At 36.7% G+C, this 13879-nt stretch overlaps 1 protein-coding gene across 1 annotated transcript in view; it reads right to left on the bottom strand.

Annotated features, from left to right (window-relative positions):
* Positions 1 to 4422: 4422 nt before the first annotated feature.
* Positions 4423 to 13879, bottom strand: part of C5H14orf39 (chromosome 5 C14orf39 homolog) — a 29560-nt gene continuing 20103 nt past the window's right edge. Inside the window, exons 10-17 of the mRNA XM_075501567.1 lie at positions 13521 to 13593; positions 11339 to 11424; positions 11181 to 11245; positions 9985 to 10055; positions 8140 to 8297; positions 7470 to 7605; positions 5849 to 5906; positions 4423 to 4625 (exon numbers count right to left, since the gene is read on the bottom strand). Of these exons, the coding sequence (XP_075357682.1) occupies positions 4423 to 4625; positions 5849 to 5906; positions 7470 to 7605; positions 8140 to 8297; positions 9985 to 10055; positions 11181 to 11245; positions 11339 to 11424; positions 13521 to 13593 (850 nt within the window). The remainder of the gene's footprint in view (positions 4626 to 5848; positions 5907 to 7469; positions 7606 to 8139; positions 8298 to 9984; positions 10056 to 11180; positions 11246 to 11338; positions 11425 to 13520; positions 13594 to 13879) is intronic.

Raw genomic sequence — 13879 nt, 5'->3', positions numbered from 1 at the left:
ATTGCCTGTTCAGGCTCATTAGTGTCTTTGGATCCTAATGACCCACTCAGTTGCAGTAAATGAAAAACTAATCCTTGTTTTATGCCATTGGCCGAAAAGGATTAGCCAACTCTTGCTACCCATGCAATCAGCCTTGCACTGGGGAGATTACTACCATCTAATACTGTAAGTCTACACATTCCAATCTGTTACAATAAGTAGCACTTAAAGCTTATTTCCTTGAAATGCTTAAGCGTATTAATGCTATAGTGTAAGATTGTTTTCTTACGATGCAATGATTCATCTACCCCTGCCCCCAAAGTTTGCATTTACCCACATATATGCAGTGATGACCCTTTACTTCCAACATTACGTTTTAACTACGTTCATAGTCTTGAAATGAAAAATGAAATAGACATTTTTTCTTTGTATAGGGCCCAAACTGGGCAGGCAACCATGCACAGAATTTCAATGGGGTTCAGTGCAGTAATGTTCTTGAATTGTGTGGAAAGACTGCAACTCAGACTGCAAACAGTTGCAACTGAAACCAGTGTTTTAATTAATTGTTTGATGTTTAAAGATCCAGGTGATATTTTTTGCACCCTGCTATTAATCTTAACAGGTAGGTAGAAATAGAGCCACTACTGACATTTAATGTTCTCTAATCAACACTGCGGGTTGTAACTCAGTTTTGTACTACTTGTATCACTGCAATTTTTCCAACCCAGAATTCTGGTTGCTTTTGCTATATTACACATAAAATGAGTGATCAGTTTTATGAGATGAGTCTACAGTGTGATGCTATATACATTTTTTTTTCCTCGAGGTATTCACACAATGTTATCATTGAAAATTTAATATGGTAAAGAACCAGTTTTAACACTATCACATGCCGCATTCATACTTGAACACTGAACAGTTTTTCTGACATAAAATGTCAGAACTCTTGTGTTTTTATCACCTTCAGCGTTATATATAACAGCACAATGAAATTTGTCTTAAAGAATGTTATGCTGTGCATATATGCTTTATATTGATAGACTTAGACTGAAGTTGGGTGAAAATGAATAAATTGCTCTTGACTGGAAACCTGATTTTTGAGTGGCAACAGTTTGATGAATGTCTAATTTTCTATCAAAGGTGGTATGTGAAGACATGAAACAGCATTACATTAAAATAAATGCCATATCCCACAACTGCTGGAAGTCATTCCATTAGTCTTTACCTCCTAGTTTCTAAAGTCATTTTTTAGCATCAAACCTGTCCAGCTGTTGCTTATTTGTTAGCCAAATACCCTGGACTGTTTATAAGCATGCTTTACACTTATGTGTCAGTAAAACTAACAGTAAAATAGTAGATGGGGCTCCAGTCAAAGTGTTATACCACCTTACAAATTATAATGAAATTTTTTCACTGGAAGACCACTTTGCACAACAAGGCAAGTGTGGAGAAATGCATTTTGTGTTACTTCTGATCAGAAAAATAACATCTTCATATAGGTATCGTTTCTCTTGGAGAAAGAAAACGGAGGCATCAGTGTCTTCCTCCTGGCAGCAGCAGGTAAGACTGTAAATTTTATTCTTCATTGTTCAAAAATTGTACTCAACAAATTAAAAAAACTGATTTATTCAAATGTCATGATATGTCCTACCATTTTGGTGACATAACGTAGTTAACCAGCACTGACCTAATGCTGGGTGGTACACTAGCTTTTACAAGGAATTTTCAAGTTAAATAGTTTTCCATCAAAAAAGACATTAAAACTTAAATGGAACAGTGAAGATAACAGGGCCCTAAATAAACATTTGCCTTCTGGTTAGGTTACTCATATAAGATTCAAAGTCAAATCCCTGCTCTGCTTATTTAAGAGAGGTTTTTTATTGTTATTACCTTAGGGCTCAGTTGTGAACCTGAACTCTTTTTACTAGGTGCAATACAAGGACAGAAAAAAAAAGGCAACCCCCACCTCCAAGGATTCACAGTAGAAGTACACAGTATAACCATGTAACCACTTTGCAGACAGCTGCACTGCTTTTAAGAGATTACAGCTCCCAGCTGCCATTGCTATCTCGCTGCTGGAGGTTACCAGTCTCTAGTTAAGTTGTAGTCATGTGTGTAATACCTGTTCCTCACCTACTGGAGTCCAGAGTCAGTTAAGTTAGCTTTCCACACTTTTGACAGTGACACAAATTAAACTTACTGACTCTGCATTGAGGAATGAAGAACAAGTGCACAGTCCATTTACTGTATCTGCACCACGGGGGTAATAACTGCAAAAGTGATAAAGAGCAAATAGCACTTGGCTCTCAAGCAGCCCCCACTACATTGACAGGAGGATCTCTGTCTACACTTTCAGACCAGAGGTGGATGTAGTCAGGTGGGTGTGTAAAGGACAAAACAAAACTACATTGGTCAATGTGACACACGCTAGTCTCCGCAATCCAGCAACACGACTGCTATTGATTTTATAGGCATAATAACAAGGGATCATTTTTAGGCAGAATTTGACAGATACTAATGAAAAATCTCAGTGCATGTTTATAAGAAGTTCATGCTCTCAGATATCAGAAAAGTATCCCAAATACTGAGTGGTTGCCTTTTCTGAAATAGCTTTCTCTTTAATGTTATTAATCAGCCTATCCAATTTGTGTAACATCCAGCAAGACCTAGAACTATGGTTTCTCCCACTTCAGCCAGCAGCCTTGACTACCAGACAGTAATGTCAGAGACATGGATGACAGAATTCATCAAAAAACAGGAAAGCAAGCTTCAGTTACGGAATAACTGAGCAAACAAAATTGTACTTTCCAGCTTTCTAAATGATCTCTGAATATCTGCCAGTAGCATACCCTAAAACACTACCCCAAATAACGTAGATAGGCTCTCAAACTTGCTTCTAGCTTATGTTTTTCAGACTGCGAGGTATGCAGTAGATTAGAAAAGCTGTTTAAAATAGATTAAAATGGAAACCCACATTTGGAGAGCATGAAGTCCAAATCCATGTGTCTCACTTCTTATTAGCTGGATCTCAGCAGCACTTCACTAAAACTTCCTGAATCCCTCTCCAGGAAAAAAAAAAAAAAAAAAAAAAAAATCAAACTTTCACAAATCTCTAGGCACAAGTACTTAGGAAGAAGCTGGGCTGCACAAAAAATAGTCCCAAGGCATTTAGGAGTTTGGCAGAAAAGAAGTAGTGGCATAGATAATTGAGCTTTTGGTCATTTAGGGCTTTGCAGGTCAGCAGAGGGAAGGGGACTCTACTCCCCTTTGGACCTTGTTGACACTTTATTGGCAGACTGTGCAGACTATACTGGTAGGATGCTTTTTGTCAACCAGTTCCACTCACTCCATGTGCCTTCTGACTACTTTGTACATTTGCAATGTCTTCTGTGAAGTCTGCTGAAATGATGCAGTCTCCTCTATTTGCTTTGCTTCCATTTCAGCATTTTCCTTACCTGCTGTCAGGCAGGGTGTTTACTTCATAGTAAGTGACTAAGAAACCCAATTTCTCTTATAAATTAATAAAGAGTTTCAAAAATGAGTAACCTAGGTTTCACATCTAACAAAAAATAACTCAAAAGTGATCTGGTATTTCCTTCAAAGGCCATAAATGTGAAAGTGCTGGTTCTAGAGAAGATGGTTCTGAGGGATTCACAGGGCACAGTGCTGTGGTGGGTCAGAACAGTCAGCATTCCTTGCTGAGTAACCCTGATACTGGCTTCACAGCCAGCCATTCCATCAGGAAAGATGTTTGTGGAGAACTGGTGGATACACTTATACTGACCACAGTTAGACTTTGGGAACTGTCTGCTTTTGTATCTTTTTTTGAAAGACATTAGGTAAAGAGGAAGGAACTTGCTTTCAGTGTCTCAAGTTCGAAAGAAGTTGAAATGTTAAGTATCGTAATTGCAACATCATTTCACATCAGATATTAAGAAATACCTACAAAACTTCACATAAGATTAACACAAATATTTATTTCAAAAATGTTATAAATATTCTGTGTATAACAGCTAATTTAAGAACATTAACTCAAATTCAGCTTTTATTGTGACAATAAACAGTTACTAACAGTTCCTATACAAATTATTTAGTTTATATCAGAGGCTGAAAGTACTCATCTAGAAGTTTAGCAGCTCTCTCACAGATATTGAATTAATGCCACACACTACTGTAAAACATTTCTGCTGCTTATAAGTGCCAATTTAGTGAGTGTGTATCATAACATTTCATGAAAACAACATATTTAGAAAATAAATAAGAAAAATGAAGCATCTCAAAGCATGTGTGCGTGATGAACGTACACATGCTCTTGCAGCAATTGGAATAATGTATTCTTACATGAAATGAAAGGAGAAGATGAAATGCTTTGTACTTTAACTTAAACTGAAAACATTTGTCAAGGCTAAGTAGGAAAAGAATTTAAAAGGGAGTCAAAGGTATTCAAAAGAATGTAAATGGCTTTGTGTTTTGTAAGGAAGAATGCAAACCTTTCACAGAAGGAGACTGTGATGATCTCTGATCCTGTCCAAATGCAAATGGAAAACTAAAGTCATCTTTTCCATCTCCAAATGCATGAGAAGTCGATTCCGAGGGGAAGGGAAAGGCAAATGCATCCTCACTTTCTGATTTCCCAAACAAGCCTCCTATATGGAATACATATTATATTTATTTATTAGATTAAATCTTACTGAAAGAATACTGCATTCAGCATAATATGTTTCGTTAATAATATTGTACTCCCAACATCCCGCTGAGTATCAGCCTACAGTTGTGTTTATTTCTGGGCTAGAAATAGTACTTCAAGGAGGGCATTATTAGAATCTACATAGAATGAAGTGTGAAGTACTTGAATGATTTGGAACAAAAAAACCGCTTCTATATGATATCCTGGGTGAAATATTTTGAATACTAAGCAATAGAGGTCTTTGTAAACAGATATATTTTTGCAGATTCTTTCTTCTCTAAAGAACAATGTGATCAACCACTGAAAAACTCCTGAGTTTTATATTTAGTAACACAAAATTCATGCACTTTTCTCTGCAACAGTTACATATGCATACAACCTTATATTCACCCACTTCAAAACAGTAGCTTTGGACTTGCAGCACCTCAAAAGAGAGTAGATTACGGATCCCTTCAGAAAACTGTTTGATCAAGAGTAAGTTTTGATCCTACTGATATGACAAAAAATTGGCATTTCATTTCAGTAAAGCCACGATTTCACACAGAATGCATACATGTGTGTGGCTCACTTAGTATGAGTGGAAGATATTGTTTATTAAGTTTGATTCTCCTCTCTCTAACTTGTGCTATTTTTACATTGTGTGCCTCCAACAGTTTAAACTGATGGAAGTCAGTTTACTATCGAGATTTCTTTAACCAAATAGAAAATTTGTTTTCATTTTAGTTGAGGGAGGAAAAAACCCAACAGATGTGCTCTTTCCAATACTAAGCTGGTAGCCTTAAGTTAAAAAGTAGTATTTACCAAGTACTATAGATTTTTACATTACAAGAACGGTTCTTTTTATCAGTGAAACAGCTTTGACAGTTAAATTTTTCTTCTCCCTTGCAGCTCCTCTCAGTTTGCTTCAAACCCACCTAACACTATCCCTATTTCTTTCTTTCTCATACCTCTTTTTTCATGACATCTCATACATTTGAAGTCAAACATGCAGGCAAAGATTTAAGCTAGTCAAAACACAAATGAACACAATAAACCACTGAACTACAATATCACAACTGAACATCCTTTCAGACAACCAAAGGTGCCCTGCTAAGACAACCAAAGGACCATGAGCTTGTCAGTCATATAAGCACAAGTAGAAGACACATGGTATACACAAGTACATCTGAGTTTCAGACTTACCAATATCTTTGTGTGGGGACAGAGGGTTCAAGTTTCCCACAGAATAATTTTCATCTGTCTGAAATGTAAACAGTCATTTTATTTAACAAATAAGAAAGACAAAAGATAAGCTCTAATGCTGATATGTAATTAGTTCATTTGCTTTTGGCAAGAAAGACACTATCACAGTGAATGTTAGCAGCCTTCACAAAATCTGCATTTAAATGTATATATCAGTCCCTAAAGTTGCAAGGTAAACGGTAAACTCTTTGATGAGATCAGTTTCATGATATTTGCTTACATCTGCAAATACACTCCCTCCTTTCTTCGGGGAAAAAACATCAGATTGAGAACAGACCCAAATTTGATCTGGCTTCCTGCTGTTTTTTAATCTGAAAAGATTCAAAATTATTTCATTCTGTGACAATTTAGAAAACCTCTAAGCAACAACATAATTACTGCCTACTGAGTAGGACCTGATATTGCCAGAAAGAGTAGCAGAATAACCACTCGTCACTCTTGAGAAGAGTTCTTAGGCTAGATTTATAATAGATACTTAAGTGCAAATTAAGACCTTCAAAACTCCCATCTAACTTCAGAGGATCCCACATGACTACTAGAAGCTAGTAAATTCTTGGTTTCTGCCACTCAGCAGGCACAAAAGAACATGGGTTCTAACAGCACCAGGTGCCTTAATACCTACCTCATTCCTAAGCAATTCACAATCTGCTCACTGGTCTATTCTCTCCTACACACAGCTAATGCTAGGAGATACCAACAACACATATCTTGCTAAATACAAAATAAAATGGTGGTTTTCCTCTTCCCTCCTTCAGCTTTTATCTAGTAACCTCAAGACTGAGCACACCTACTGAAATAGGAGATACCTGGGACCTACTGAAATAGGAGATACCTGGGTTCAGATCCCTCATTTGCACAAGGGGGTTTAAATCTACACAGCCAGGGAGTGATACCTAACCACTGCACCAAGCACTGGCACACATCTATCCTGAATACCCAATTATCTATCTATTAGCCCAGGAGAGTAAAAATTACTCTAGAGCACCGTAGTTAGGGAACCTGCAAAGGAAAAGGAAGACCTGGATTCCACTCCCTGTTGCAATTAGTTGCCTACCTATCTCCTCCATTTAAGTATAGCTAATTCATATTTGCTCTTCAATATTCCTAAAGATAGTCCTTTCTTCCTTTTCTCAGTGTTCTGCATTTTGTGAAAAACGGAGGGGAAAAAATAAAATTTTAAGTACCTGATTCCCCACTTCAGCAAGATGAAACCACACAGGATAGGCCTGTGAGTTGTGAATTTTGCTAGGGTACCTAAAGTTTTGCATTGCAATGCTGAACCAGAAGCCTTTTTGTGAATCTAGTCACCTGTATATTTGCAGAAGATCCAATCCTGCCTATATGGTAAAGATTCATACTTGATCAGAAGTCATCACAGGGGGATCACCAGGAAAGGAGGTAAGTATTTTCAAAGGATATCAAATGTAAAATTAAGCAAGCTAGTAAAAAAATTATTTGCTACAAAGGTAACCAGTCTGAAAAACCTCATTCACTGTCAATGCTGTTTTCTTAGCATATTTTGCTTTGTGGAAATTTAATATTGTCAAGTACCCATTTTTACCTCATCAGATGAATTTTCTGCCCCAAACACAGAAGAATCAAATAAATTAAAGCCAGGTGACTTCTGGGAGAAGTTCATGAGAGAAAAGAACGCTGGAGATTTTGATGTTCCTTCCTCACAACCTAAACTGCGAATGCTGTAAAGACAGAAAGGAAGAAACTACATTAATAGTTTTTAAAAGTAGCGTAGATGGCTTTTTTGTTCTATTTTTTCTTTTTCTGTTTTGTCACTTTTTTAGATTCCCATAGCTTCCACCAATAGTTGCTTCTTGCAACACAGAACGGGTAACACAACTCTTTAAAGCAAAGTGAGGTCGTGTTCCTACCAATTCCCTACCTTTTTACCAAAAAAAATGTTTAAAGACAGAAATTGGTGTAACAAGTATTACTGCAGGAAAAGACAACAATTTTAGCAAAGGAGCTATAAAGAACCTGTCTCTCATATATTTCTAAGCAGAGTCCCCCTCTTTCAAATAAGCTTCAAGTGGAAATGATACTGTAAGAAGAAAATCTAATAAACTACCTCGCATAACTCAGAAAAAAATTTGAATTTTTTCAAAGAGCTTTCTAGAGAAGTCTTTCTGTAGTAGCTTTCAAAAACAGCAGAAAAGCTTATACAACAAACATCAATACAACTTTGCTCAAAATCTAAATAACAGCTGAAATCATACAAGTCAAATGGAGGTGTTTTAGATAACTGGGTTTTCTTCCCCTTTGAGTCTGGCGTTCCTACAAACTCAGGTGTTTCAGGTGCTCTTAGAAAATGTTCTGCACTTTCTTCTGCTGTGTCAGGATTATCTTCATTTGACTTAAAACATGTTTGTATGTCCTATTAAAAAGAAATATACAATAATGTTTATGGCATATAAAATTTCCCAAAATATCATTAGCCCATTTACCTATAAATATATTCATTATATGTTTTAGGGTTAGTTATTTTTATTTTTATGAAAAATAAAAGGATCTTAGTAAAATGCTCACAGTGACATATTCACCATACTTAAAACTGTAACCTTAATTTATCTAAACTGTAACCTTAATTTATCTAATTTAAAATGGACTTCTTGTGAATAAAACTATATATGAAAATTTTCATTCAAAAAATAAACTCATGAACTGACTGAAAACACTGATTTGAATAAAAGAACTATTTCACTCTAAAGTATGTACTGGCATCATGCTTAAAGTCACACTGGAATCCTCTTGATACTCCCTAGTGAAATAAAGGAACATCACCATCAGAATATATTTCAGTTGGCTGAGATATTTCCTTTTCCTCAGAAAATGTTAAATGAGAATGTACACTTGGATTCTGTGGAGCGATTTCCACCAGACTCAATATTGTTTTAAAGACATTCTTCTCCACCAGCTGCCTGCAGGCATATGCCTGTAGTGAGCCAACCAGAAGATGAGGGGTTTCTCAAATTTGATCTTGTGTACTGGTTTTGGCTGAGAGTTCATAGCTTGTATGGTGCTATATTTTGGATTTGTGATGAAAAAAGCATTGATAACACAGGGATGTTTTAGTTATTGCTCAACAGTGCTCACACAACATCAAGGCCTTTTCTGCTTCTCATGCTGCCCCACCAGTGAGTAGGCTGGGGTTGCACAAGAAGTTGGGAGGGGACACAGCTGGGACAGGTGATCCCAACTGACCAAAGAGATATTCCACACCATATGACATCATGCTCAGCAATAAAAGCTGTGGGGAAGAAGGAGGAAGGGGGGGGATGTTTGGAATTATGGCATCTGTCTTCCCAAGTAACCATTACGTGCGATGAAGCCCTGCGTTCCTGGAAATGGCTAAACAACTGCCTGTAGATGGGAGGTAGTGAATGAATTCCTTATTTTGTTTTGCTAGTATGCACAGCTTCTGCAATACCTATTAAACTGTCTTTTTCTCAACCCACAAGTTTTTGCACTTTTACCCTTCTGATTCTCTTCCCCATCCAACTGTGGGGGGAGTGTGGTGCTTAGCTGCTGGCCACTGTTAAACCACATCTTGATATCACCTTATATATGCAAGCTGTACACACAACTGGCTTGAATATGATGGCACGGTGAGCTTGATCTCACATTCAGGCATAGCTAGTAAAAGCAGTGCCAATGGAGCCATACAGACTCTGTAGCCAGCACAGAGCTTATGTACTATAGTTTTATGGGAGAAGTGAGTTTCAAATGCAAACATTTTTTTAAAATGTTTAATCGGCTCACATTGATGAAAATTATATGCACCAATTTATATAAAAACTATGATGTGCATAGGATAGTCATCCTAAATAGCCTACTGTTAAGGTAGCATAAAAACCCACAAACAACTGACACGATCAAGAGCAATGATCACTGTATTAGTCATCAGAAGGCATCGATTCGCTTCCCACCTGTTGGATGCCTTCTAATGAGTCACTTTGCCAATTTCTGAGACCTACCTCTTGCCAATAGATTCAAATATGTCAAGATACTTTGACTATTCTAAATAAAATAATTACTTATGACATAAGAAATGCTTTGCTTACTTGAGGTATATACGAAGAATCCTTTGGCTCATCTTCTGCTTCTTTATCACCACATTTGGCCTCTTGGTTTGCTATACAAAAAAGACAGCACTGCTTGTATTGTAACAGCATTTTAAACGGGTAAATAACAATTACATTGTGGGAAAGAATCCTTGAAAAAGGTTTACTAACTTGGCATTGCCATTGGTAAGGAAGCGTTCTTTCTGTAGTTTTCATAATAACCCACTTTGTGGCTATGTCCATAATAGTTACCTCTCGTTCTGCCGCTTACTATCATTAAAGCAATGCTTAGGCTGCTTCATATGGTTTGGTATGTTCTTCACACCCAGTTATTGTTCCCCGAGAGTGCTATGTTTGTCTAATCCAGCTATTGCCCTCTGAGAGTGCTAATACCAGTCAATAGAAACCAGGTGGACACAATATAAAAAGCACATCCATATGACACTGATGAAGTGTATCTTAAAGAACTGAGCAAAAGCTAGGATGAGAAATGGGAAAAATGTTATCAGACTTTCTGCTCTAAGCTTCAGACCACGCAACGTTTCAGGCACTGTGGGTTAAGATCCTGTGTTTCAGGACACATAATTAGGATCCTATTTATAAAAAAAAATAGACTATAATTTTTGACATGCATCTAAATTGGCAGTATAATTAGAAAAAATATATTTAAACTGAAGTTCAGTGCCTTGTGATTTCAAAAACTATAGGTGTATTTGTAACTACCCTGTTTTGTTTCTGTAAGCCTTCTGTATGTATTTCTCAAGTTAATTTTCATTTTTAATAATATTAATCTGATGCTTCAAGATTCCTAAATTACTGAGTTTATTATATCCCTTTTCTTTGTATTTTCTCATGCCTTCTGGGCAGATTTTCAGACTGGATTTCATTTTACCCAAGTAATTTGAGACTAGAGCATGGATTTACAAGAGATGCTGGAAGGTTCCTTTCATTAGCAATGGTCAATGCAGAATGAATCCCACATTCCTAAGCAGTTCAGTCTCTATTTAAATTGGGACTCTGCCTGTCTGCTATACTCAAAGTCTGAACTAAATAATCAAGGTGGAAAAAGAATACAAATGGTGGCCCACTTAACACCAGAATGAAAATCTGGCCTCTAGAATTTTCTCTTTTATAATTGTATGATCCAGCATACAGTAACTGCACATCCTATTAAAAAAATGACAGTGGTACTTTACCTATTACTGCATTTTCACTCTCAAACTGTTGATTAGAAGTTGTCTGCTTTGGAGGCATTACCAGTCTAAAAGACAAAAATTACTGTTCATCTGAATATGGATTATTTCTATAAACCTTAATCTCAAGAATGAAAACTACTTTATTAAAGAAAAGTTACCTGAATTGCATTTGGTTTTGTAAGCTTGCTATTGATGGAACTTGGGCAACCTGTGGGTTATTAGTCCCTCCAGTGTCAATAACCATCTAAAACATAGCAAAAAATTCAAATGAGGTAGCATATGAAATTGTCACTTCAACAGTATCACTCTGATTTCTCCTTAGACTGTGGAAATCCCTTCTTTTAACCTCTCTTTAGGGGTCAGGCAACATAAAAACTTTTTTGCCTACCTTTGCTTTACCTACATTTTAACAGCACGATACCTAAAACAACTTCTATAATATTCCATAAAGTCTCATTCACAGCATTGATGAACAGAGGTGAATAATTACCTTTTCTGTCATACAAGCAACATTACATAATTTACAACCTTTATCCAGGTTTGCTACTACTGCAGCCAGGTTGTTCCTGCTTGACAACACAGAAAGGGCTGGAGCTAGGCCTGTCTCCACCTCTGAAGGCCAAAGTGAGTGAATATGTCATCAATGAATGTGTCTCCTGTGTGGATTGAAAAACTGCAGAAAACATGGAAATAGTCCCACCTCACAGACTTTCATCAGATCAGAAGCCCTAACTCTTATACGTATGTAGCATGTATTTGTGCCTTAAGGGCAGAGTGGCACTAGGAATCTGTGCCTCAGCATCAGATAACACATTATTTCACAGGGAGCTGCTAGTTCTGGTTTGTTTTTAATTTGCAAAATGTATCAAACTGAATTCAATTCGGGGTGGGGGACAAAAGGGCTGGTTACGCAGAATCTGCCTGCCACTCAACTCCTGTAGTTTACAGCACTCCTTTTCTGAAGCATAGCAATCTCCTTTCATCCAATCTTTTTTATTTTTCCTCAGACTCCATCTTCTTTTCCTTGTTGCCATCACCCTTTCCTAAAGTTCCCTTAACGTTGACTTACTGCTTCCCACTATGCTCTAAGTACAATTCTCGCTCCCAGACTCCCATCCTCATCTCTGGATTATCCTGGCAACAGCCCTTCCATCATCCTCATCATGTTCAACTCCCCCAGCCAGTCACAAATCAGAACTGCTTGAAATTTCTTCTGGTCTTGTTCCACTCAGTCTAGCCATTGCCCTTCATGTTGTCTCATCTTAGGAAGGCTGCTGCTTCTACCACAGGCTCCATCCTAAACCATTTAGTGATTCACTCACTTCATGCTTCAGTTCCCCTGAAATTCTTAGGAAAATCACAACTGGTTCTGTTAATTTTTTATTTGACAATTTTTGTTGTTCATTAAAATTTGGTTTTAAATAGATCCAGTGAGATGTCCCTTATAAAGAAAGGTTTTGGTATAGAAACTTCCCCAAGCTTCTGCACAGCGAACATAGTTGCAAACTATTTATTTTATCTTTTATAGCCTTACCCTATCTGAGTACTCCTTTTATACTTTAACAATCTATTGGTCCTATCAATGTTCTTGCACTTAATGAGATTTTATTAGTGGTTTTCATAACTGTGCAAGATGTTCCTCCAACTTGTTTCTGGATTGTTTTATTGTATTTGTATATTTAAGATATTTAAGCTGCAATACACTTCACCTTTTCAAAAAAGTGCCATAGGAACTATTTGTTTATAGGGTGAGAGATGGAAAATGTAGTTGTGGACTTCTCAAGTGTACAAAGCAATGCTGCTCGTGGTTTTATTCCTCTCAGCCCAGATTTTTGTTTCTGGTTAAACTTCAGAACTGAGCTGTTAACTGTAGGCAGTCCTGTATAGCATCCTGCACATTTAGTCCTTTATGAAATCCTTCAGTATGGAGTAGATGACTGATGATTTATCAGTAATAGAAGATTATGTTCCTCCTTTAGAATTCCAAAAATTTTCTATGTACAACCAAGTGAATCTAAGAAGGTTGTTCTAAATTTTAAAAACTATTATACAAAATTAATTGGATAGATGGTCCACCTGAAGTTTGGCATTAGAATGCTTACTATGACTACCAGTTGCACTTCGTAAGAGCATACATATTTTCAGTTGAATTAGAAATAGTACCAAAGAAAGATTTTTATTATGATGACCAAGTAATAGCAGATTACCAAGATTAGCATCCTGGTTTCAGTTTTATGTAAGATACAATAGCACTAGGTATTTTGAAGCATTTTAAATTTAAACAACTGCACAAAACAGATTAGATAATCTCATGTTTTTACCAGTGGGACAGCTGCATACCTGTGACGAATTTTCTGCAAGGCTGGAGGAACTGCTAGTGGCCACTGAAAGTTCCATAGGTTTTTCTTCTTCTCTCCCTAAATTAGCAAGTATTACTTAATATTGTCAATAAGATTAAGTATGCATTGTTAAACTGAACTTGGGAACAAAACTTAGAAATTTTCCTCTTAATAGAGAGGTAAAAGAAAATTATCACAAAATACGAAAGTATAGATCAATTTACTGTAAATAATACTCGGTTAATATTTACCGTATTTATGCAAACAGTGCTAAAGGTATGTTTCAGATTTTTCTGACACTATGCATCAAGTATACCTGCCATGTTACTTTACTCATTGCACAGATAAGACAGGAATCTG

This window comes from Mycteria americana, chromosome 5 (assembly GCF_035582795.1).
Source record: "Mycteria americana isolate JAX WOST 10 ecotype Jacksonville Zoo and Gardens chromosome 5, USCA_MyAme_1.0, whole genome shotgun sequence".
NCBI classification, from domain to species: Eukaryota; Metazoa; Chordata; class Aves; order Ciconiiformes; family Ciconiidae; genus Mycteria; species Mycteria americana.
Note: the sequence above shows the minus strand (reverse complement) of the source record. Positions and strands in the feature narration are given on the sequence as shown.